Source organism: Malus domestica, chromosome 01, assembly GCF_042453785.1.
Source record: "Malus domestica chromosome 01, GDT2T_hap1".
NCBI classification, from domain to species: domain Eukaryota; kingdom Viridiplantae; phylum Streptophyta; class Magnoliopsida; order Rosales; family Rosaceae; genus Malus; species Malus domestica.
In genome coordinates, this window is record NC_091661.1 from 14,250,254 (window position 1) to 14,273,899 (window position 23,646).

General features: G+C 36.2%; 1 protein-coding gene across 1 annotated transcript; it reads right to left on the reverse strand.

Moving 5' to 3' along the window:
• Nucleotides 1-19,066: 19,066 nt before the first annotated feature.
• On the reverse strand, nt 19,067-23,415 carry LOC139197076 (uncharacterized). Its single transcript, XM_070823695.1, has 11 exons — nt 22,872-23,415; nt 22,495-22,621; nt 22,048-22,297; nt 21,557-21,901; nt 21,269-21,448; nt 21,125-21,200; nt 20,911-20,998; nt 20,542-20,796; nt 20,261-20,399; nt 19,795-20,143; nt 19,067-19,524 (listed from the first exon to the last, which is right to left on the reverse strand). The coding sequence occupies exons 1-11, from the start codon at nt 23,413-23,415 to the stop codon at nt 19,067-19,069; spliced, it is 2,811 nt and encodes a 936-aa protein (XP_070679796.1).
• Between the last annotated feature and the right edge of the window lie 231 nt (nt 23,416-23,646).

Consider the following 23,646-nt stretch of genomic DNA (forward strand, 5'->3'; position numbering starts at 1 on the left):
TTAATCCAAGCTTGCCCATTCACCCTAATGGCCGGCCATATTAATGTTATTGGGCTATTTGCCCATTTTGTTTTAGTTGTCATACAACTTAAACATAATGGGCCTTTTGGACCAAAACGCTTTTGAGCCCCGAAACCCAAAACCAACATATAAGCCCAATACGAACCTTTCGTAAAATTAATTAACTAATTAATTAATCTTGACCATTCTTCAATTAAACTATTTAATTGCATATCCATTTCATTTAATTTCTTCACTATCACCCTTACTCGGTGTACGATCCATTAGGTTCCAATTAGCGAGGTAGTGGGCGATTGTTACTCTTAACGATTGATTGTGAATTGAAATCACATTTCAATTCTCCCTTTTATGATTAGTGTTGCCTAATCATTAGGGCTTCCACAAACCATGAGTGACACCTAGCAGTATGTCATGGTTACCCAAGCTAAGTAGAATTGGTTGGAGAACCTATCCAGTTACAACTACAATGCAATACGGTCCTTCTCTAATACAATACTCTTAATCACATTGTTTGAGTGATAGTTTGTTTCATGTCTACTATCCAATGTGATACATCTCTATATGATTCCCTTGAATATGATTTGGAACAAACTTCCTAAGTCATATTCATTTGCTTTGGCCAAAGACTTTATAATCATATCTTAGAGTATTCTCCTTCCACCATGGAAGGTTAGAGATCCCTTGTTGTGCATTCATATGCCTACACAACTAGATAGCTTGACCCCAACAATGCCGTGGACACTCCGATGGAATGTCGTTGACATGATCAAAGATCAAGGACCTAACCATTAGACATCTACGATGCATCAGGTCAAAGAACTACTTTGCATATTGCAACTTTCGAGTTCTTACATGACATGTATGTTCGAACTCTCTTTCGATCGTTGTTCAGTGTACTCGATTACTCTTTCGAGCACCTATTTGTTTGTCTTAGTGTCCAACACCAAATGACTTGAGACTAGTCATACTCACGCTTGAGTCAACATAACACATACTAACCTTAGCGGATTTTCAATACCCAATTGGCAATCCTATGGCTAGGAACGTTTTAGGAATGAACATAAGAGAATGGTCTCGATAATCTAACTCACTTAGATCACTTGTCTCTTAGATCAAATACATCCCTTGGATTCGCTTATTACTTAAACACATGATACAATAAATAGTGATTAACAATAAGCTTTGCCCTTCATTAAACATATAAAAGTTTAATACATTAAGTATTCCAAAAAGCTATTACATCAAATGAGTGGCTTTGTGGGCATACTTCCAACATGAAGTGTATCCCTAGTGGTCTGTATACCAAGACCATACGCCCCATAGAGAACCACTATGTGGCCAACCTTACCCCTGGGACCGCACAAGAAATTACACTTTGGCATGATCGTTTAGGACATCCTAGACGAATAGCGATGTGCCGTATCCTCAAATCATCACATGAGCATCCACTAACCCGAAGTTTAGTTTTGATTCAAGGAATCGCATGTCAAACATGTTCTATGGGAAAGCTTATTATTAAGTCTTCTTATGACAAGATTCGTTTAAATCCTCCCATTTTTCTACAACGGATTCAGGGGGACATCATTTGTGGACCGATTCACCCTATATGCGGACCATTTAGATATTTTATGGTTTTGGTTGACACCTCCACACGTTGATCACATGTGTGCTTATTGTCCACAAGGAACGCTGCATTCTCCAAACTGTTGACTCAGGTTATCAAGCTTAAGGCTCACTACCCTGATTATCCAATCAAATATATTCAATTGGATAATGCTGGAGAATTCACATCTAAAACTTTTGATGACTATTGCATGTCGGTTAAGGTTGAAGTTGAACATCTAGTACCCCATGTTCATACTCAGAATAGCCTGACAGAGGCATTCATTAAGCGCTTACAAATGATTGCTCAATCGTTGGTCATACATACCAAGCTCCCAATCGCTGCTTGGGGCTATGCAATATTGCACGCAGCCATGTTGGTCCACCTAAGGCCTGTTGCAACCCAACCATATAACTTCCTTTAGTTGGTTACCAAATACTAATCTGACATATCCCATTTACGCATTTTTGGTTGTGCGGTTTATGTGCCGATTTCGCCGCCCTTACGTACAAAAATGGGGCCTTAACGAAGAATGGAAATCTATGTCGGATATCATTCCCATTCGATTATTCGTTACTTAGAACCTTTGAAAGACGATATGTTTACCGTTCGTTTCGTGGATTGTCACTTCTATGAGATAGTTTTCCCGTTGTTAATGGGAGATAAGAACGTCAATGTTCCTGAAGAATGACGTGAATTATTGTGGACGACTCCCACTTTGTCTCATTTAGATCCTCGCACTGCTCAGTCTGAAACTAAAGTGCAAGGTATATTAGATCTTTAGAGCATAACTCAGAGCATGCAGATGCTTTCACCGATCTAGCACGCGTGACAAGATTATATATTCCAGCTGCGAATGCGCCTGCAAATATGGATGTACCAAATGTACGACGGACTTACCTCGTAGAGACCCGGGACGCCAATCTTGGTGATTCACGTACATTAGAGGCTAGCCAATCATCTGCCCTTACACAAAAGTGTGGCAGACCTCTTGGTTCAAAGGATTCACACCCCCAGAAGAGGAAACCCACAACATAGGTCCCTGAAGAGCCTACCGTGAATTTGACCGTTGCTTACCCAATCTATCCAACTTATGAAGAAATTCTAGATTATAGAAGTGTCCTTGAAGACATGAATCATCATCCCAAGAATCATGAGATTTCGATCTATTATGCTAGCTTAGTGATGTGAAAAATAAGTTAACACACAAAATTAAACCCTCTTTTTATCAATTGTAGTAAAGTATGTAAGTAGGGTATCGTTCTAGGCCGGGGATTAGGAGGGATTGCTAATCTATTCTAAATTAATTTAAAAATATTAAATAAGACTCAAGGACACAAAACTAGGCTAAAAACTCTAATAACTCGAAACACACTTAGGATGACTCAAAATAATGAAAACAATCAAATTAGACACTAGGAACTGCAATGGACGGAAATTGAATTAAAAGACTAACAACAATGAAAACTAACTAAATAAAATAATTTAATAATGGGGGGTTTGGTTTTGACGAGAAGTAAATTAAACTTAAATAAATTACAGAATTGACAAAAACATGAAATTAAGGTGAAAGGATAGGTGATGGATTAGCTAGAGGGTTCTTCTCTACACATGACACATATGCAACCTAAATTGATTTTCAGTTGTTCTTTCAATAAGTTGTGAATCTCAACACTTTAGATTAACCGTGAACAACACTTTTTTAATCTTCAAGTTTTCCTTAAGTTATTGAATTGGACGGGAAAACGCATACAACAATTCAAAACATTCTTCAAAAGTCCCTTACGTGAAAAGCACAATAGAGATACAATCAAAGATCATTAAACTTTGTGAAAACTATAAGCATTGACGAGGCATTCGTAACTATGAAAAGCATGATACTCTTGCCAAGAATTCACTTAACACGATTGTGGATAACAACCTTCACTACTTGTGAATATAAGTTCATAACGATTAGGTGAAATTCACTTATATTCTAGCATCAAATTCATGCATGTAAATTAAGTATGCATCCTTAATCGACATACAAAAATAAGTTATCAATCAAGCAGTTAAGCAAATTAAATCACAACTCAGAAATCACAACTGAAGGTAATCAATTCATATTACAAATATATTCATGGTTTCGAATTAACCTCTAGCCAAATTAAATTTAGTTACACATTATTTTCAAATTAAACCAGAAATTAAAACATAAGTTGGAAAGATTTAACCGAGAGAGGAGGGTGCTTGCTGCTTCTGTCTGTCTTCCTCCCCGAGGCTCACTGCCTTTCCCTGTCACGCTGCCCAAAGGCAGCATTCTGATTCTCCCTTCTATCCACTGTCCGTGTCAGTCTCTCCTGCCTTTTTCTTCTCGCTGACCTCCACGCTGCCAAAGGCAGCCCTCCCCCTTTGTCAGTCGCTGCTTTCCTGCGCCTCCTTGGTTTCTGCTGCCGCAAGGCTCTCCTTTTTGTTTTCAAAGCTGCCTTCCCATTTCTTTTTATTTCTCCCCTCTCTCTCTCTGACGCTTGTTCTGTTTTTGTGCTTCTGTTTTTCTCTCCGCGTTCCTTTATTCTTTTTGGCAGCCTTGCTGCCTTCCACTTCTCCCCACGTGCTGCCCTCCTTTTCTTTTTATTCCATTGTCTATGCTATTATTCTTTTCTGGCATCCCACTCGTTTTCCACTAGCTGCAAAGGTTTAATTCTTTTTGTTTCTTTTCTTTACTCACCAACTGCAAAACACTTCAATTTTAGATATATCATATAATTTCTAATGCATACCTAATAAATTTAGCCTAACTTCCATGACCTATAATCCGTGACACAATTCTACCAATAACCCATGACAGAATGAGAACGACTAAAGCAATTTTCGACGAATTTATTATTTAAAACTCATTTGTGCCATTTTTATTTTCTTTGCATAAACAAATCCTATAAACACAAAAATAACGTACATAGCTCAAAAATATAAGGAACTAACTAAGAAAAGACGAGTGAATTCGAAGTAAAAATATATATAAATATGATCCGATCACTTAGTTGATGTGTGGCGTAGAAATGAGATGATCGTTGACGATGCAATAGCCTATGTAGTAGCCACTGAGATCATGTTGAGCGATGACATTGAACCTCGTTCCGTTGATGAATGTCGACGTAGAATCGATTGGTCAAACTGGAAACAAGCAATCGAAGTCGAACTCGATTCGATTAGGAAACGAAATGTGTTTGGACCTATAGCTCCTACTCTTCCACATGTAATGCATGTTGGCTACAAGTGGATTTCAGTTCAAAAGCGCAATGAGAAGAATGAAATTGTGCATTACAAAGCTTGTCTTGTTGCACAAGGCTTCTCACAATGCCTCGGGATTGAATATGACAAAACTTATTCACTCGTTATAGATGTGATTACTTTTCACTACCTTATCAGTTTGGTAGTTTTCGAAAAATTGAGTATGCAGCTGATAGACGTAGTAACTACGTATCTATATGAGGATCTTAATATGGAAATCTATATGAAAGTTCCCGAAGGATTTACAGTGACTGGTTCAAATATTTCCAAACCCCAGAACACGCTCTCAATTCGGCTGAGGCGTTCACTTTAAAGTTTGAAGCAATTCGGAAAAATGTGGTATAAATGTCTGAGTCAGTATTTGACTAGTCAGGGATATGTGAACAACGAACTATGTGCCTGTGTGTTTATTAAGAAGTCATATCCGGTTTTGCGATAGTTGCAGTATATGTCGATGACATGAACCTTATCCGAACTTTTGAAGTGCTTGCGAGAACTGTTGCGCACCTGAAGTCAGAATTTGAGATTAAAGATCTAGGTAAGACTCGGTATTCTCAGTCTCGAGATAAAGCACCGTTCAGATGTAATCTTAGTGCATTAAACAAACTACAACTAAAAGGTGTTGCGCCTCTTTAACGAGGATAAAGCGAAGCCTTCAAGTACTTTTATAGTCGTTCGATTGCTAGATGCAAAATGAGATCCCTTCCGTCTGCAGACATTGGATTGGCATGAAAGACATCTTATGTTACCTTAAAGGTACTACGAATTTGGGCTTGTTCTATCCCTATGGATCCTTGAGTGATGCCGGACCCCCTGCTTCTCAAGTTGATTCCCGCCTTGTTGGTTATGCCGATGCATGATACTTAGCTGATCCACACAAGGTGCGTTATCAAACAGGTTATGTCTTTACTGTTAGAGGCACTACAATCTCTTAGAGGTAAACTAAACAGACCTTAGTTGCCACTTCGTTTAACCATGCTGAAATTCTCGCCTTACATGGAATAACTCGAGAATACTTTTGGTTGAGAGCAGTTGTGGGCCATATTCGAAGCTTCTGCGATCTCTACCCCGTCATAGATGTCCTAACGACGATCTTTGAAAACAATGCAGCATGCATCAAACAACTCAATAAGAGTTACATCAAATGAGACAACATCAAGCATATTGGGTCGAATTTCTTCTTCTCAGATCAACAATAAGAGCATCAAAAGATTGAAGTCACACAAATCCGTTCACAAGACAATCTGGCTAACCTCTTCACCAAATCACTACCAAAGGCGACGTTTCAAAATCTTGTTCAAGGAATTGGTATACGTAAACGTTTTGCGTTGTAACATTGCTATTTCTCTTTGGAATTGTGTCAAACTCAACTGAGTATCCTGAAGATACTTGGTTGATCTTAATGTACTCTTTTTCCTTATGATTAGGAGCATTTTCCCATTGCGTTTTTGCTACCTAACTTGGTTTGAACGAGGCACCCACCTTGGGTTGATCATATCATAACGACGTCCCACATATGTTCTTTTTTTTACTTTTGCATTTCTCATGCATTTTTCCTTAGACTATGGATTTTGTCCCTACTTGCATTTTTGCCATAGTCTTAGGGTTTTTTAGTGAGACTTACTACTTTATGCAAGTTCCTACCTTATTGAGAATAAGCGTTGTTCTTTAGAATCAGTGCTTACGAGTCGACTTCCTCAACTTTTGCAAAATGCTGAAGTCTACCTTGAGTATTTACACACTCAATGGGGAGTGTTGTGAACTTTCCTAGAAGTGTGATTGTGCAAATCCTAGATTAAATTTGATTCTAGTTATTCTTTCTTATATGGGACTTGTATTCCTTGGGGATGAAGGATTTCTTCTCTCCTTTTTACTACTATAAATGAAGGCACTACGTAGGGGGATAACATATTCTCAATACACAATTCCCCTATGATTCTACAAACAGATCTCTCCTTTCTCTCTACCCTTGCTGCTGACCCTCTCATTCTTGTTAGATAAAATAGGCTACAACAAAAAAGTAATTTTTGTTTTGGCCAATTTTCTAAAGGGAAGAGAAAGTGTGCGGCAAGAGAGAGATGGTAGAGATAAATTTTAAAACCCTACTTGGAATGTGTCTTTTATAAATCTCTTTCACTTGCCTTTATAAGGCTTATGGAAGGTGTTCTATGTTTTTAATGTGAGTGAGTAATTACTGTGAGAGCTTCCAATTTAGCACAGTAAGTAGATTAAGTTGTTAATTTGAGCTGAGGCTGGTCATGTTGCATGTTCTGATGCGTCATATAGCATTTTTTAGGGAGCTTTAATGAAAATGGCTTGGACCAACAAGTATTTAACCAAAAACCATCTCAAAATGTTATTTAACCAAAAGAGCTCAAAGTTTAATAAAAAACCATCCAAAACTATTGTCCATGGCCGAATTTACAAGCCCAACCCGCTACAAAACTACATTCCGTAAATACCCCTATATCATTCAATATTCTCCTGACTTTTCACCAACCTCAACCCCAACATGAAAACCGCCATAGTAGACCTCGGTGTTCCTATCGAATCAAATTACCCCATTTAAAAAACAATCAAATAAAAAGTTCAAATCACAGTTGAAAAGGAAACATTCATCGAAACGGCGAAACAAGTTCACATAAGTTCAATGGCAGAAACAAGTGAAAAAGTGGTGCAAAACTTTCCAGAACCTCCGTCGGAACAAACCGGTGAAAAAGTGGTGCAAAACATGCCGTATCTTCCATGTGAACAAACCAAAGAAAAAGAAGTCCAAAGTTCACCACAACCTCCGTCGGAACAAACCGCAGGAATAGAAGTCCAAAATTTACCATAACCTCTATCGGAAAAAACCAGAGAAAAAGAAGTGCTAAATGCACCAGAACCATCGACAGAACAAAGCGGCGAAAAAGAGGTAATAGTGTTAATGTTAAACATTTCTAGGAAATAGTATGATTTTTTTGCCACTTTATTAGAAAACAATGGCACCTGTTATGTTTTGAATCAGTAACTGTCTCTGGAAAAACTAACACTGTGTCTGGAAAAAACAAAGAACAAAAACATAACTGTTTCCAGACACAATGTCCTTGATTTATGTAAATACTTGAATCCGTAACTATATCTAGAAAAACTAACACTGTCTTTGGAAAAACTAACACTGTCTCTGGAAAAACTAACATTGTCTTCGGAAAAAAAAAGAACCAAAACATAACTGTTTCCAGACACAATGTCCTTGATTTGTGTAAATACTTGAATCCATAACTATCTCTGGAAAAACTAAAACTGTCTCTTACTGTTTCCAGATACAATGTCCTTGATTTGTGTAAGTACTTGAATCTGTAACTATGTCTGGAAAAACTAACATTGTCTCTGGAAAAACTAACACTGTCTCTGGAAAAACTAATACTGTCTCCAGAAAAAAAGAAGAACCAAAACATAACTGTTTCCAGACACAATGTCCTTGATTTGTGTAAATACTTGAATCCGTAACTATCTCTGGAAAAACTAAAATTGTCTCTTGCCGTTTCTAGACACAATGTCCTTGATTTGTGTAAATACTTGAATCTATAACTATGTCTAAAAAAACTAACACTGTCTCCGGAAAAAAAAAAAAACAAAAAAACAAAACATAATTGTTTCCAGACACAATGTCCTTGATTTATGTAAATACTTGAATCCATAACTATCTCTGGAAAAACTAAAACTTTCTCTTGCTATTTCCAGACACAATGTCCTTGATTTGTGTAAATACTTGAATCTGTCACTATGTCTGGAAAAACTAACACTGTCTCCGGGAAAAAAAAAACCAAAACATAACTGTTTCCAGACACAATGTCCTTGATTTGTGTTAATACTTGAATCTGTAACTGTCTCTGGAAAAAATAACACTGTCTCTTGAAAAATTAACAGTCTCTTGAAAAACTAACACTGTCTCTGGAAAAACTAGCATTATCTCTGGAAAAACTAACAGTCTCTAGAAAAAAAAAAAAAAAACCAAAGCATAACTGTTTCCAGACACAATGTCCTTGATTTGTGTAAATACTTGACCTTTGACTATCTATTTTCTTTAATCCATATTCTGCTTGTTCTTCTTAAACAATTAATTATAATTCCTAAACTCTGTTCTTTTTTACAAATACAACTAACCAAGAAAATCAGAATGAAGACTTTTCCACACAAAACAACAATGAAGAAGAAGAAAACTCCAGTGGATAAGAAGAAAACTCCAGATTCAACTGAGAAAAAGAGAAGATATCGGACTGCATATCTCCAATATCGATGCAATATGACCAGGTTTTCAGACTCAATGGAAACATACAAGCCAATGCTTGAAGAACGCAAAGATGTTTGCGAATAGTTGGAAAAGACACCGTTCTAGAGTCTTATTAAACTATACTTGGACCACTTTCTTGTTGTCACCAAAAGGAAGAAGAAGTCCAATATGGATTTAATTAAGGTTATAAATTAAACTATACTTGGACCACTTTCTTGTTGTCACCAAAAGGAAGAAGAAGTCCAATATGGACTTAATTAAGGTTATAAAATGCTACGACCCCAAAGAGCAAAAGTTCAGATTTGGAGATTGTGATGCGAGAAAGATAACACTTGATGATGTTGCCCTAATCTTTGGACTGAACAATGATGGAGTGGAACTGCCAAACACCGACAAATCCTCTAAATCTAGTAAGGAAGACAAATTCATCGAGAAATACTTTCATAATGTTAAACGAGTGAAAAAAAAACCATATTCTTCAAGCATATAAAAATCACTCGTTTACTGAACTCCTAAAGGTGCAAGAGATACGGCTTCCATCATATGTGCACATCTCATCCAGTCATTGTTGTTTGCAAACTCTGGCTCATACATCACATGGAGTTTTCTACAAATTTATGCGAGGTTGGAAGAAATCAGCAAATATAATTGGGCCAAGGGTGTAAGAGACTACTTCTTCAAAATGATAGAAAGATCACAAACAAAGAAAAGGAAAGGAGGAGATAAATCAACAACCAGCAGTTGCACCGTTCTTATTTTGGTAAGAATATAAGAATTCTAGTTTTAAAAGTATGAAATTTTTGTTATGATTCTCAAACCATAACTTTTCTCATTTTTCTTAATTTGTCTAGTATTGGATATGTCTTAAATCAAACCTTGTTGCGATGATTAAAGACCGAGAAAACATGGTTCCGGCGATAGGAAGATGGGACACAATAATGATACACCAAGGAATCAGAGATGTTAAAGTTGAAGATATTGAGGTAATAACCAATAATCAAAATCATTTTCACATAATGTTTAGATTTTACATTTCTAGAAACAATTCAACTTTCAAAAAACTATAAATAACCCTAATGTGTGACTGTGTGCAGATTGCTAGTGCGATTCTTCCTACTGAAAAATGAGAGGACCATTCCAAAAATGGTGAAACAAAGACAACGACAAAGAAAAGACAGAGGACAAGTGCTTAAAAACATGACCAAGCTGAAGATATTGAGGTAATGACTCGTAAATAGAAACAGTAACTTAAAATTCAGAAACTTTGATATTTGCATACTTTCTTGCACTATAAATTCCAAAAACAGTGACTTATATTCTAGAAACAATGACTTATATTCCAGACACAGTTACTTATAATCCATAAACAGTAACTTATAATCCATAAACTTTGATATCTGCATACTTTCTTGCACTATAAATTCCAGAAACAGTTACTTGTAATTCATTAACTGTAACTTATAATCCAGAAACATTAACTTATAATCCATAAACAGTTACTTGTAATCCAGAAAGAGTGTTTCTTCCATACTGTCTAGCACCATACAATGTAGAAACATTTGTTTTACAGTAGTACATAAGTTGTGTAATTAGAATTCATTTTGAAAATCCATAAACAGTAGCACACTAACAATTTGAATTAATAAATAATACTTGTGTAACTGTGTACAGATTGATGATCCTATTACTGAGAAAGTAGAGGATTCTTCAAGAAAGGCCACAGAAAAGACCGTGACAAGGAAAAGAAAGACGAATGATGCTGCAAAAGATGTGATGGAACCTGATAAAAGAAGTAAAACAAATGAAGCACCTAAGTGCAGCACCATTGATGAAGCGAAAAACAGTTTGACACGTTGTACAGTGAAGAATTTCTAAAGCTCAATCTAGATTATCAAACTCACATCCATGGTATTGACACAACAATAACCGATGAAATGTTCAACCAATTTTTCTTTGAAAAATGTACGGGCATGGAACAAATGAGGTATATGGTGCTCAAGCAAATGATGATGCATGCAATTGACAATCTACAAACAGCTTTTGTAGTTTCTGGTCAAACAAATGGAAAACTTAAAAGAGACAATGAAAAGCTTAAAGAAGAAAAAGAGTTGAACAAGAAGAAAATTAGTGATATAGATGCTGAAATCCAACAGTTACAGTTGAAGAACGCTGAAGCTTCAGGAAAAGTGAATCTACTTCTCAATGAAATTGGAATCCTGAAGAATAAGCTACAAGAAAATCAAACAAAAGTTCCAGAAGTTCCAATTGATGATCAGATGGAGGGTTGAGAACAAGTCTCTAAAGATCAAATGGAAGATGTTCAAATAGAGGCTGAAACAGAGGATGTAGAAATTGCCAAACAACCAGAAGTGATCACTGGAAAAGACCAAGTTCAAGTTCCAATTGATGTTCAAATGGACAGTCAATATGTTGAAGCTGCCAACCTAGAAGATACCTCTGCTAACATGGCTACTCCAGAAGGCAAGGACACTAAAGATGGACAAGAAGAAAATGCCGAAGAAAATAAGCGGACAAGAACTTTGGTAAAAAATATTCGAACCAGGGACTATCGTAAAGCAAATGGTCTTCCTGAGTTTGACTATGTCCCTGTCCAGAAAATCCCAAAAAAGAAGGCCAAGTACATATATGATGTTAGTGACAGTGAAAGCCCTTCAATAGTTATACCACAACCGGAGCAGAATTTGGAACCAATTATTGAAAGAGAGAACGAGAAGCAAATACTTGAAGAATAAGAAATTGAAAAGAAGAAGCCAGTTGTCAAAACTAAAAAGAATAAGAAAGTGCATGACAAAGAAAAGGTGAAGACAATTGTTGACAAAACAAAGGAGAAACCAAAGGCAAAAGAAACAAAAAGGAAGCTTGCAAAGAAAACAAATCTAAAGACTGACAAAGGCAGTTACCTCCCTACGACAATAAACGCTTACAAGTTGCTTGATGATGAGACAAGAGAGAAAATCAAGGAATATTACAGAAAAGATGAAATGTAAGTTTTTGATAAAATTAACTATGAACTTATATTTCATAAACAGTATGCTTATGAAACTTTGATAAAATTAACTATGTAAGTTTTCTTAAAATCCAAAAACTTTGATATCTGCTACTTTCTACCCCTATAAAATCTGACTTGGAATCCAGAAACAGTTAGTTATATTCAGAAATTTTGATATCTACATGCTTTCAAGCACTATAAAATCCAGAAATAGTGAGTTACAATCCAGAAACCTTGATATATGCATACTTTCTAGCACTATAAAACCAGAAACAGTGACTTATAATCTAAAAATAGTGAATTATAATCCAGAAACAGTGAACAAAATCCAGAAACAATGACTTGTAATCCAAAAACAGTTACTTGTAATCCATAAACAATTACTTATAATCCAAAAACAATGAACTTATTTTGTTAAAATTCATAAAGAATATGCTTATTCCATAAATAGTGAACATATATATATATATATATATATATATATATATATATATATATTTAACATTTAATTTTCTTACATAGTGATTATTTTTGGATGCAACCAAAGAAACAAAACATGGCACATGAGCTTGTTGTTTTGAAGTTAGATTTGACATCATTTTTTATCGATGGTGCGATTGACTCAAATATAATTGATGTGTCGTTCTTCATCATGTCAAAAAATGAAACAAAGATGGGACAAAAGCAAAATCTATATCTTCCTTCCCTCCTCTTTGTAATTGTAAACAAGTTTATTTACAACAAATTTCTGTTTGTCAATTTCATAAACAGTAAAAAAAAGGTTATGTTATTGTTTCAGAATGACATGGAGAAAACAAATTCGGAGAGTGACCAACAACATATTGATCGAACATTGAAGAGACTCTTGGAAGAGAATGTCCACAAAGTGGGAAAGGCCTTCATGTTAATAAAGCATTACTTCCACTTCACCCTAGTAGTTTGGGATATTAAAAATGGAAACATGACATACTACAATTCCCAACTACCAAGGATAGAAGACACCACAAACATGTGCTTTAAGCATGTTGTGCAGTGGTAAGAAAAAAACCTTAAATCAATTACAAACTATTCTTCTATGGTAAGAAAAAAAACCTCAAATCTCATTATTATTATTTTCTATTTTGCAGAGGGAAAAAATAGAAGCACTGTACAAGGATTTCAAGGCTGATCAAACCCTTAAAATAGAGATTGAAAGATGTTTGACTTGTGCAAAGTAAAGAGAAGACTCGTAAGTACAAAAATATAGTTTCATGTCATTATTTGGGTTATTTTTCATAAACACTGTGCCTATTTTGCTTTGGATCCAGAGACTGTGATATGTGTAAACAACTAGACAACACTTTACTGTTTTTCTTTTCCATAAACAGTGTGCCTGTTTTGCTTTAGATCCAGACGCAGTATGACATGTGTTGCTTGTTTTGCTTAAAAAATAAAAAACATTGTCTTTCTTTTGCTTTTTAATCCATAAACAGTGTGATATTTGACTGTCTATCTGTCATCTAATGTTATAAATTTATCTCTTTATCTATTATACTTCTTTGTTTTGCAAAAAAAGAAGATTGGATTGCGGCTTATTTTTTATTCACTTTGCAAACCAATAGAATCCACTTTTCACAAGGAAGAACTATTTATGAGGAGAGCTTCAATTGCAACTATACTGGTGAATCATCCGCACAGTTATTCAAATGGATTGAAAAGGTTGCTTGAAGAAAAAAGGGTTACTAGGAAATTTGATTACATTGATGAACTTTTTGGAGATGATGATGACGTTATTTCATTGTAATTACTTAGTCATTACAATTACAAATTATATAGTCTAGTTCGTTTTTTTATTTTTATTTTATTTTATTTCATTGTAAATTGTTTATGGAAAAAAGAACCAAAACATAAAACTGTTTCCGGAAAACCATAACCAAAAGATAACACTGTTTCTGGAAAAAGTGAACAAAAACTAAACTGTTAATGGAAAAAAAAAACCAAAACATAACACTGTTTCTGGAAAGAGTGAACAAAAACTTAAACTGTTTTTGAAAAAAGAACCAAAACATAACACTGTTTCTGGAAAGAGTGAACAAAAACTTAAATTGTTTCTGGAAAAAGAACCAAAACATAAAACTGTTTCCGGAAAAAGAACCAAAAGATAACACTGTTTCTGAAAAAAATGAACAATAACCAAACTATTTATGGAAAAAAGAACCAAAACATAAAACTGTTTCTGGAAAACCCAAACCAAAAGATAACACATTTTCAAGAAAAACTGAACAAAAACTTAAGGGCCTGTTTGGTATCGTATTTGAAGTTTTTTATCATTTCTCAAAACATTTCTTAAGAACATTTCTTGAAAACAATTTTTTTAAGACTAAAAAATTTGATTGGTTTGAGATTTAAATTTTTTAAATCTTACGACTTAAACTAGACAAAGATGTCTAAGAAGAGGGGGGTCGTAAGAGAGGGAGAAAGAGGAGATAGGAGGAAAGAAAGTAAGGGATAATTGAAGGAAAGAGAAACAAGAGAGAGGATCAAACGAGATAGAGAGGAAGAGGAGTGAGAGAAAGAACCGAGAGAATGAAGAGAGTAGAATGGAGGAGAGACGAAAAAGGTAAAAAAAAAAAAGAAGAAGAAGAAGAAAAGAGAGATAGATTTGGAGTGAGAGGGTAGAAGGGAGAGAAAATAAAGGAGTGAGTTTAAGTTTAAAAACTCTAAAAACTCACTTTTTATGTTTCTAGAGAATTGACTATATTTTTTAGTTAGTCTTGAGTCCAGTTTTTTAAAATAGTCCTACCAAACAAGTTTTTAAGGCCTAAAACTTGAAAATTGTTTTTGAGTTTAAAAAGTTGGATTCAAGTAGAGTACTAAAACAGGTCCTAAACTGTTTATGGAAAAAAGAACCAAAATATAAAACTATATCGGGAAAAACTAAACCAAGAGCTAAAATTGAATCTTCAAAACGACAAAAAAAAAAACTTCTACAACTCATATACAGAAAATGAACAAAAACTAAAACTGTTTCTGGAACAAATGTTCGTTGTTTTTGGAAAAATGTTCAAATTATCATTCACAAACCAAAAAAATGAAAATTATGTTGTAAATAGTGGGTATGTATGCCCACATTCATATAGTAAGCCTTTCACTATGTTGCTTGTGATTTGCTTCTATAAAAGCAAGTCTTTTGGAACACAACAAAAGATAGGAGATGAATGTGAGGACTCACGGGAGAGAGAGGAAGAGAGAAAAGAGAGGAAGAGGAGATGAGATAATAGAGAGATTTATCTTTGTACTCCTATTATTCCAAATTATAATGAAAGCACAACTGCTGCCCCGAGGACGTACTCTAGTCACACTGATTATAGAGGAACCTCGTAAATTTTGTGTCTTGTTTATTTATTCCACTGCACACACCGTCAATTTTAAAACACGTTATCAGCACGAGAAGCTCTCATGTCAGTGGAAAGCACAACGCCACAAATCATGTTCACCTCTGTCGCCTGGAATCTCACAGATAAGAAAATCTTTTCATTTCATCTTAAGATCTTTGCACTACTGATTTTATTGAAGCAAATATATATATATATATATATATTGTTGTATGACTGTATATCATCATTTGCAGAAGCAAAAGAGTACAAACTCAAAAATTTGTAGAGAATCTAACAGCCATGTAAACAGCCTCGAAACTCCAACTTGCGGACACCGGATTGAAATACTTTCTTCTTCAAAGTTGTTCGTCCGCTCAATGTCTACAACATATCAAAATTTCAGAAAACTTTAACGGTGCGATTGTCGCAGATGTTTGAAATACCAAACCAGTTTCCAATTTCCGCAGAAAACTGGACAACCACCTTATGAGTACCACAACTTCATTTCTATAGCTCAAATCGAAATTGTTTATTCACGAAAGTTGTTTGGTATCCTCTTATCCATATCATATTAAAATTTGAACTAAATCTAACAGTTTGATCTTCTCATAAGTTGCAGACACTCTTGACTCCAAAACTTATGGGAACCATTTCGACCTTTTCGAAACTCACCGGAGTATGAACACCAATTGGAACTTATTGTTACTATTATTTACTGAGTAACCAAAATGAATTCAGAACTGTGAAATAAAAATAAAAATAAAAGGAATCAAACAAAAGAAGTGGCAGACCAAGAAAAAGAAAAAGCAAAAGATAAGGACTTAATCATTGCATTTTCTGTTTTGGCATATTTATGTGCATGGTGTTGATTTAAAGCCCATGTCACAAGTTCTATTTATTTAAAGCAATTTATTTACAATGGGTAGAATGATTACCCTTTGCTTTAAAGCTTTGATATTTATGTGAATGGTGCTAAATCAAAGCCCTTGTCACAAGCTTTATTTACTTAAAAGCAATTTATTTATCATGGCTGAAATTACCGCCTATTGCTTTAATTTATTTATTGTACTTCTTTTTGTTACGATGAGTACTTACTGGACCCGAAGTTTCTTGATCAGATTAGAACCTGCAATTTCTTGATCCTCAACATATAAAAATGATTGGACTTGAAGTTCCATCATGCAAAAAGATCGGGCATGAAGTCCCTTGATCCTCAAGATCAGGATATGAAATTCCTTAATGAGTACCTTAAATTTGAAGAGCCAAAGTGCTATAACTTAATTGTAATAAAGGCCATGAGAATCCCAATCCATAGGCTATTAAATAAGGACCAGAAGTTCCTTGATTTATGTAAATGATGATATAATGCATATTCGCTGGAGAGTTTACATCCCGAAGTTTTGATGATTATTGCATGTCATTGGGCATTGATGTTGAACACCATATTCCTCATGTTTATACTTAAAATGATTTAGCAGAAGCATTTATTAAGCAGATGAAATTGATTACCCATGCTCTGCTCATGAAAACGAAATTTCCGAATAGGAACATGCAAATTTTACATGATGCATTCGGTTGAGACATGTTACAACCATCAATATTTCTCAATACAACTCGTGTTTGGGCACCAGCCAAACATTACACATTTACGAGTTTTTGATTGTGTGATTTATGTGCCTATTGCACTGCCACAATATATTAAAATGAGGCATCAACACAAACTGAGAATTTATGTTGGATTTGATTCACCATTTATCATTCAATACCTAGAACCCTTGACTAAGGATATATTTACCATATAATTTACGGACTATGATTTTGATAAGACATTTTTCCCGCCATTGGGGGGAGAAAATAACATCATTCCAGAAGAACGATGAGAAAATATAATTCCAGAAGAATGATGAGAAAAGACCGTTCCAAAAGAACAAAGAGAATTTGTCTTATTTTGATTCATGAAGCGATCAATATAAAAACAAAGTGAGAATGATTAAATGATGCAACGATATGCAAATCAAATGCCATATGCATTTAATGATGCAACGAAAGTGATAACATCACATATACTTGCTCCAAATGTTCCTACAAGAATGGATGTCCCTGTTGGACAAAATAATGAGGCAGTAAATGAGTTATCTGTTGCACGCCTGAAGCGTGGCAAACTCTTAGACTCAAAATGTTCAGTCATTCAAAAGAAGAAGAATATGACACTACTGAATTATTGCATTCCCGAAGCATAACTATTGCATGTTAGAAGTATGACAGCCGCTGCATGGATACACGTCCTAGAAAGGACAATCTGCGGACATGGGAATGTTGATGTCTCATCCATGGAGCATGATAGACATATAGGTTCCAATGACTCAACTCCCATTAGTGGAGATTAAAATCCAAGCTCTATAATGCTCAAAAAGATATTATGATCCGCATTCTCTAAATTACGACTATCCTGGAAGAGATAGTGTAATGCCCTTGAAGAGGCAATGGATATCCAAAGGAAATGAAAAGCTTTTCTGCATGCGCATGCACATGGGAATATGGGATCACGTATTGATGATAACCAATGGTAATTTTGGTTTTTATAAGTAGCTACTAAATTCATCGATGAGCTGTATTAATATTGAGTCACGTTCTTTTGTTCGTCGACAAAAGGAAAATTATTGGCCAAAAATTGGAGAAAGGCAATTCCATTACAATTTTGTAAGAACGTGGAAAAATGGACCTATATATTTGAATATAATATAAATAGCCAAAAGATGTTGAACCAAGGAGGTTACATATGGGCATTTGTAATACAGTTAAATACACTCACATGATATGACACAAGGTTATGAACAAGTTCATATGAATGGAGAATTATATTCGAAGGGTTGTGAGTCGCCCACATCATATCTCCATAAATAAATCCCTCAAGTATACATGGAAGCAAATTGCTCTATGTAAATTCCAAAGGAAAATGTGTCATGAAGTGTAGAAAATCCTTGAATGATTCAAATTGCTTGAAGTAAGCCCCCGAAGGGTAAAGCATAAAATATGTACTCAATACCAATGGATGGTATAAATTGCCTTAGTGAGTACTATCATTATGATATTGTTGCAACATACTAAAATCTCTTGCAAGAGTCAATGACATTAAATTAGAACTCCTGAAGAGTTGATGATATTAAATTGAGACTCCTAAAGAGTCAAGAAAGATTATAAAGTGTTGAGAGAAATAATGTCTCGAGCTGCAGATCGAACGATCTACCAACACAAATCTTATCCATGATGTTTATGATATTAAAAGAATCATATAGATTGAAGATTATGATTTGAATACTCAAATGATGTAGACACTAAGAAAGATCATTTATCTTCGTGAGGGTAAAGATAAATTGATATTTGGTCCAGAAGTACCACATCTTAGTGAAGTATATGCTTTATTGTATTTAGCACAATACATTGAATGAAATAAAGCTTATCTATTAATATCTCTGAGAAATTACAAATATGTGCATACACATGAGTTAAAACAAACAAACAGGATGAAGCCTTCACAAAGGTTGCTCATGTGAAGCCTCAATGATCGGCAGTACCCCAGAAGGAAGAGTCACTGGAGATTGATCATGTGGCACCCCAGTACTTGGCAAAACATCAGAAGGGGAAGGCATCAGTTGCTTTCGGAATCTAACAACAAACCTCTGGTGATCACTTTCAATCCGACTTTCAGATTCCTGCAGCTGGTCAAGCTTTCTTTTCATGCTCGTCGAGTAATTATTTACAAGCACGTGTAACACTCTATTCTCATGCTTGAGCCCTCTGATCTCTTGTTTAAAACTTGCCACCTTAGCCATCAATGATTCAACTTGGTGAGTTTGAGCAAGTAGGCGTTGGCCCATATTGGATACAGAGCCCACACATTGAACACTGAGAGCCAATGAGTCTTGAATGGCCGACTCATTGGACCGTTTTGAAAGGATTCTGTTATCCTTTGGAGTGAGAAGATTCATAGCTACCACAGTAGCGGTTATGTTATCCTTTAAGTTGTAATTGGTTCCAAAATATTAGGGACTTAATGTACTAGTTCACTTCTAAACTTAAACCACACAATCACACAAAATGTCCAAGGGCAATTTCGTCTTTTCACACCATCGATAACAATAATTTGGGACGGACTGTGACAATCTACCCACCTTAATAAAATTTCATCCCCGAAATTCCAAATAATAAAATACAATCCACTAATAACCATTAAATAAGCATGGATACATCTCTCTCATACAATCCTTTGTCTCCCAAGTAGCCTCTTCCACTGAGTGATTTTTCCACAAGACTTTCACCAAATGCACTGTCTTATTCCTTAGCTCCTTATCCTTCCAATCTAAAATAGTCACTGACTTTTCATCATAAGTCAAATCTGAATTAATTTCTAGAGGCTGAGGAGGTATCACATGAGAAGGATCTGAGACATAATGTCGAAGCATTGAAACATGAAACACGTCATGCACTTTAGACAACTCTGGAGGCAACTCAAGCCTGTAAGCAACCTCACCAACTCGCTCGGTGATCATATATGGTCCAATGTACCTAGGACTCAGCTTGCCTTTCTTTCCAAACTGAACAACACCTTTCTATGGTGATAGCTTTAGAAATACCCAATCACTTACATTATACATCCGGTCAATGGGATGCTTGTCTGCTAAGCTCTTTTGTCGATCCTGGGCCACTTTCAGGTTAGACTTAATTACCTGAATATTCTGAGTAGTTTCATCCACAATCTTCGGGCCCACCAAAACTCTTTCGCCAACTTCTGACCAACATAATGGCATTCGACAAGACTTGCCATAGAGTGCCTCAAAAGGTATCATACCAATACTCGAATGGTAACTGTTGTTGTAGGTAAATTCCATCAAATCCAAACAATCATGCCAACCATCGCCAAACTGGAACACTGAAGATCTCAACATATCTTCTAATGTCTAAATAGTCTTCTCAGATTGTCTGTTCGTCTGAGGGTGATATGCCGTACTATAAAGTAATCTCGTACTCAATCATGCAATCATAATCACTAAGTAACTCAATCCACCTCTGCTGCTGAAGATTTAGATCTCTCTGAGTGAAAAGATAGGGAAGACTCTTATGATCTGTGAAGATCTTACATTTCTCACCATAAAGATAATGTCTCCAAATCTTCAAAGCAAAGATAATAGCCACTAACTCCAAATCATGAATAGGGTAATTCTTTTCATGAGGTTTCAACTGTCTTGAATCATAAGCAATCACCCTACCATGTTGCATCAATACACAACCCAGGCCATTCAAAGAAGCATCACTGTAGACCTCGAAATTACCACTATCATCTGGGAGTGCTAAAACAGGTGCATGAGTGAGATAATACTTCAACTGCTGAAAACTTTGCTCACAATTATCATCCCACTCAAACTGAACATCTTTCCTGGTCAACCTCGTCAATGGTAAAGCAATCACTGAAAAATGTTTAACAAACCGTCTATAATAGCCTACAAGGCCTAGAAAACTCGGTACCTCAGTGACGGTTCGAGGTTGCTCCCAATTCTCCACAGCTGTCACTTTTTGAGAATCTACTCGAATACCTTGAGCTGATATAACATGTCCCAAACATGCCACTTGATCTAACCAGAATTGGCATTTGCTAAACTTAGCATATACCTGGTGTTCCCTCAAACTTTTACCAATTTAAGATGTCTAGCATGCTCAGCTCTAGACTTAGAGTATACCAGAATATCATCAATGAAGACAATGATGAATCTGTCCAAATATGGCTGGAATACTCGATTCATTAAATCCATGAAAGCTGCTGGTGCATTAGTTAACCCGAATGGCATCACAAGAAACTCATAATGACCATATTGAGTCTTGAATGCTGTCTTAGGGACATCTTCACTTCTAATCTTCAACTGGTAGTAACCAGACCTCAAGTCAATTTTAGAAAACATATAAGCACCTCAAAGTTGATCAAACAAATCATTTATACGAGGTAACGAATAACGGTTCTTAATTGTTACCCAATTCAATTGCCTGTAATCAATGCACAGCCTCAAGGTTCCATCTTTCTTCCTCACAAATAAGACTAGAGCTCCCCAAAGTGAAGCACTAGGCTGAATAAAACCTTTATCCACTAATTCTTGCAACTGAACTTTCAATTCCCTTAATTCAGCAGGAGCCATTCTATAAGGAGTCAAAGATATAGGATCCGTACCTAGAAACAAATCAATAATGAACTCCACATCTTTGTCTGGCGGCAATCCAGGTAAATCATCAGGGAACACATCTGGAAAATACCTGATCACACACACATCCTCCACACTACTAAGAGTATTATCATTCAATACCATATGAGCCAAATATCCCTGACAACATTTCGACAACAATCTTTTGGCTTTCATGGCAGAAATAACACCATGCCTCACCCAGCTAGGCTCTCCGACAAATGTAACTTCAGGTAATCCAAGACGATGAAAAGTGATTGTCTTTCCATAACAATCTATCTTAGCACGATTGTAGTGTAACCAATTAGTGCCCAAATCACATCAAAATCAACAATGTCTAACAGAATAAGGTTAGCTGGCATAACAACATCCTCCACCATCACTGGACATCCTGGATATACCCGATCAACATAACATCTCTCCCATCTAGGCATAGAAAACTCTGATTCATATCCTAAAGGAGTAGGATGAGGTTGTGTCACTTGAGCAAATGTATGAGAAACAACAGAATACGTAGCACCACAATCAATCAATACTCTAGCAAAATGACCAAGAATATTTAACGTACCCATGATTAAATTAGGGTTGTTCTGAGCATCTTGCAGTGTCATGTCATGTATACGTCATTGATTCTGCTGTCGTCCGCTACGACCTCTGTTAGCATGAATACCTCATCCTTGTCTTGGTTGACCAGACTGCCTCGAATATCCTGCACTGCTAGCAGCAATCTCTACCTGCTGGGGCTGTCCCCCCTGGTACCACTGGGATCCACCTGCTGAATGTGGCTAAAATGGCATAGAACCTCCCTGATACTGAGGGTAACTACCCTGATAATGAAGGCCATGCGAATACTGATACTGCCTTGAAGTATAAGGAGCGGTGTCACCCTAATAATGATAAGTACCACCACGACCAATTTGGCGATAACCACTAGGTCCTGAAGCTTACTGAATCGGCGCAGGTGGTGGTAAGGAAGGCTGTTGGGGCCTCTGCTGATTCTGAGGGCAATGTGCAGCCTTATGGCCTATCTATCCACAAGTATAGCATGCAGTGCTGCCTTTCCTACACTCCCCAAAATGCCTATTATTACACCTACGGCATAAAGGAACACCTGAACCATCAAAGTCCCTCTGCCTCTGAAATCTCGGGCCTCCATAAAATCTACCACCTCTCCTCTGTACATTAGAGCTCAAACCTCCACTAGAAGAGTTGGAACTGACACCGCTTCTTTTAAAACTCTGGGTCTTACAAGGTCCCTGAGATGATTGACCTTTACCTTTATCATCTTGCCTCTGGTTCCCGTTCTTTTCTTTTTCATCTTCACTTTCATTGGGCATGTTCTCTGAGTCCTCAATTCGTAGTAAAACCTCATAAAACTCCTGGTAAGTGGCACAGGGAGTCGATGTCACTATAGAACGCCATTTCTTCTTAGTACCCAACCTGAAACGACGGAGCATCTCAACCAGATTAGCAGCAACCTCCGAATCATATCGAGATAAATCAGTGAATCTCCTGTAATATTCATTCGCCATCATCTTTCCTTGTTTCAAATGCATAAATTCTTGTTTCTTGCGATGAATATACTCAGGGGGAATAAATCTTTTCCGAAACAACTGTTTAAACACTTCCCAATCGGCTACTACCTCTGGTGGCATCTGATATGACTCCTGTCTCTACCAGGATGCAAGCTCTGGACCCAAAAACCAGGTAGTCGTCTCAACCTACCTATCAGGAAGAAGATTCCCTTGACTCTGCATCACAAGGAAAGTCTTCTTGACATGATTAAGCCACTTCTCCGCTCCCTTATGTCCTTCATTACCCATGAAATGATTTAGCTTCAGATTATACAGTCTCAAGATGTGTCCTTTGAGGAGGACGGAGCAAAG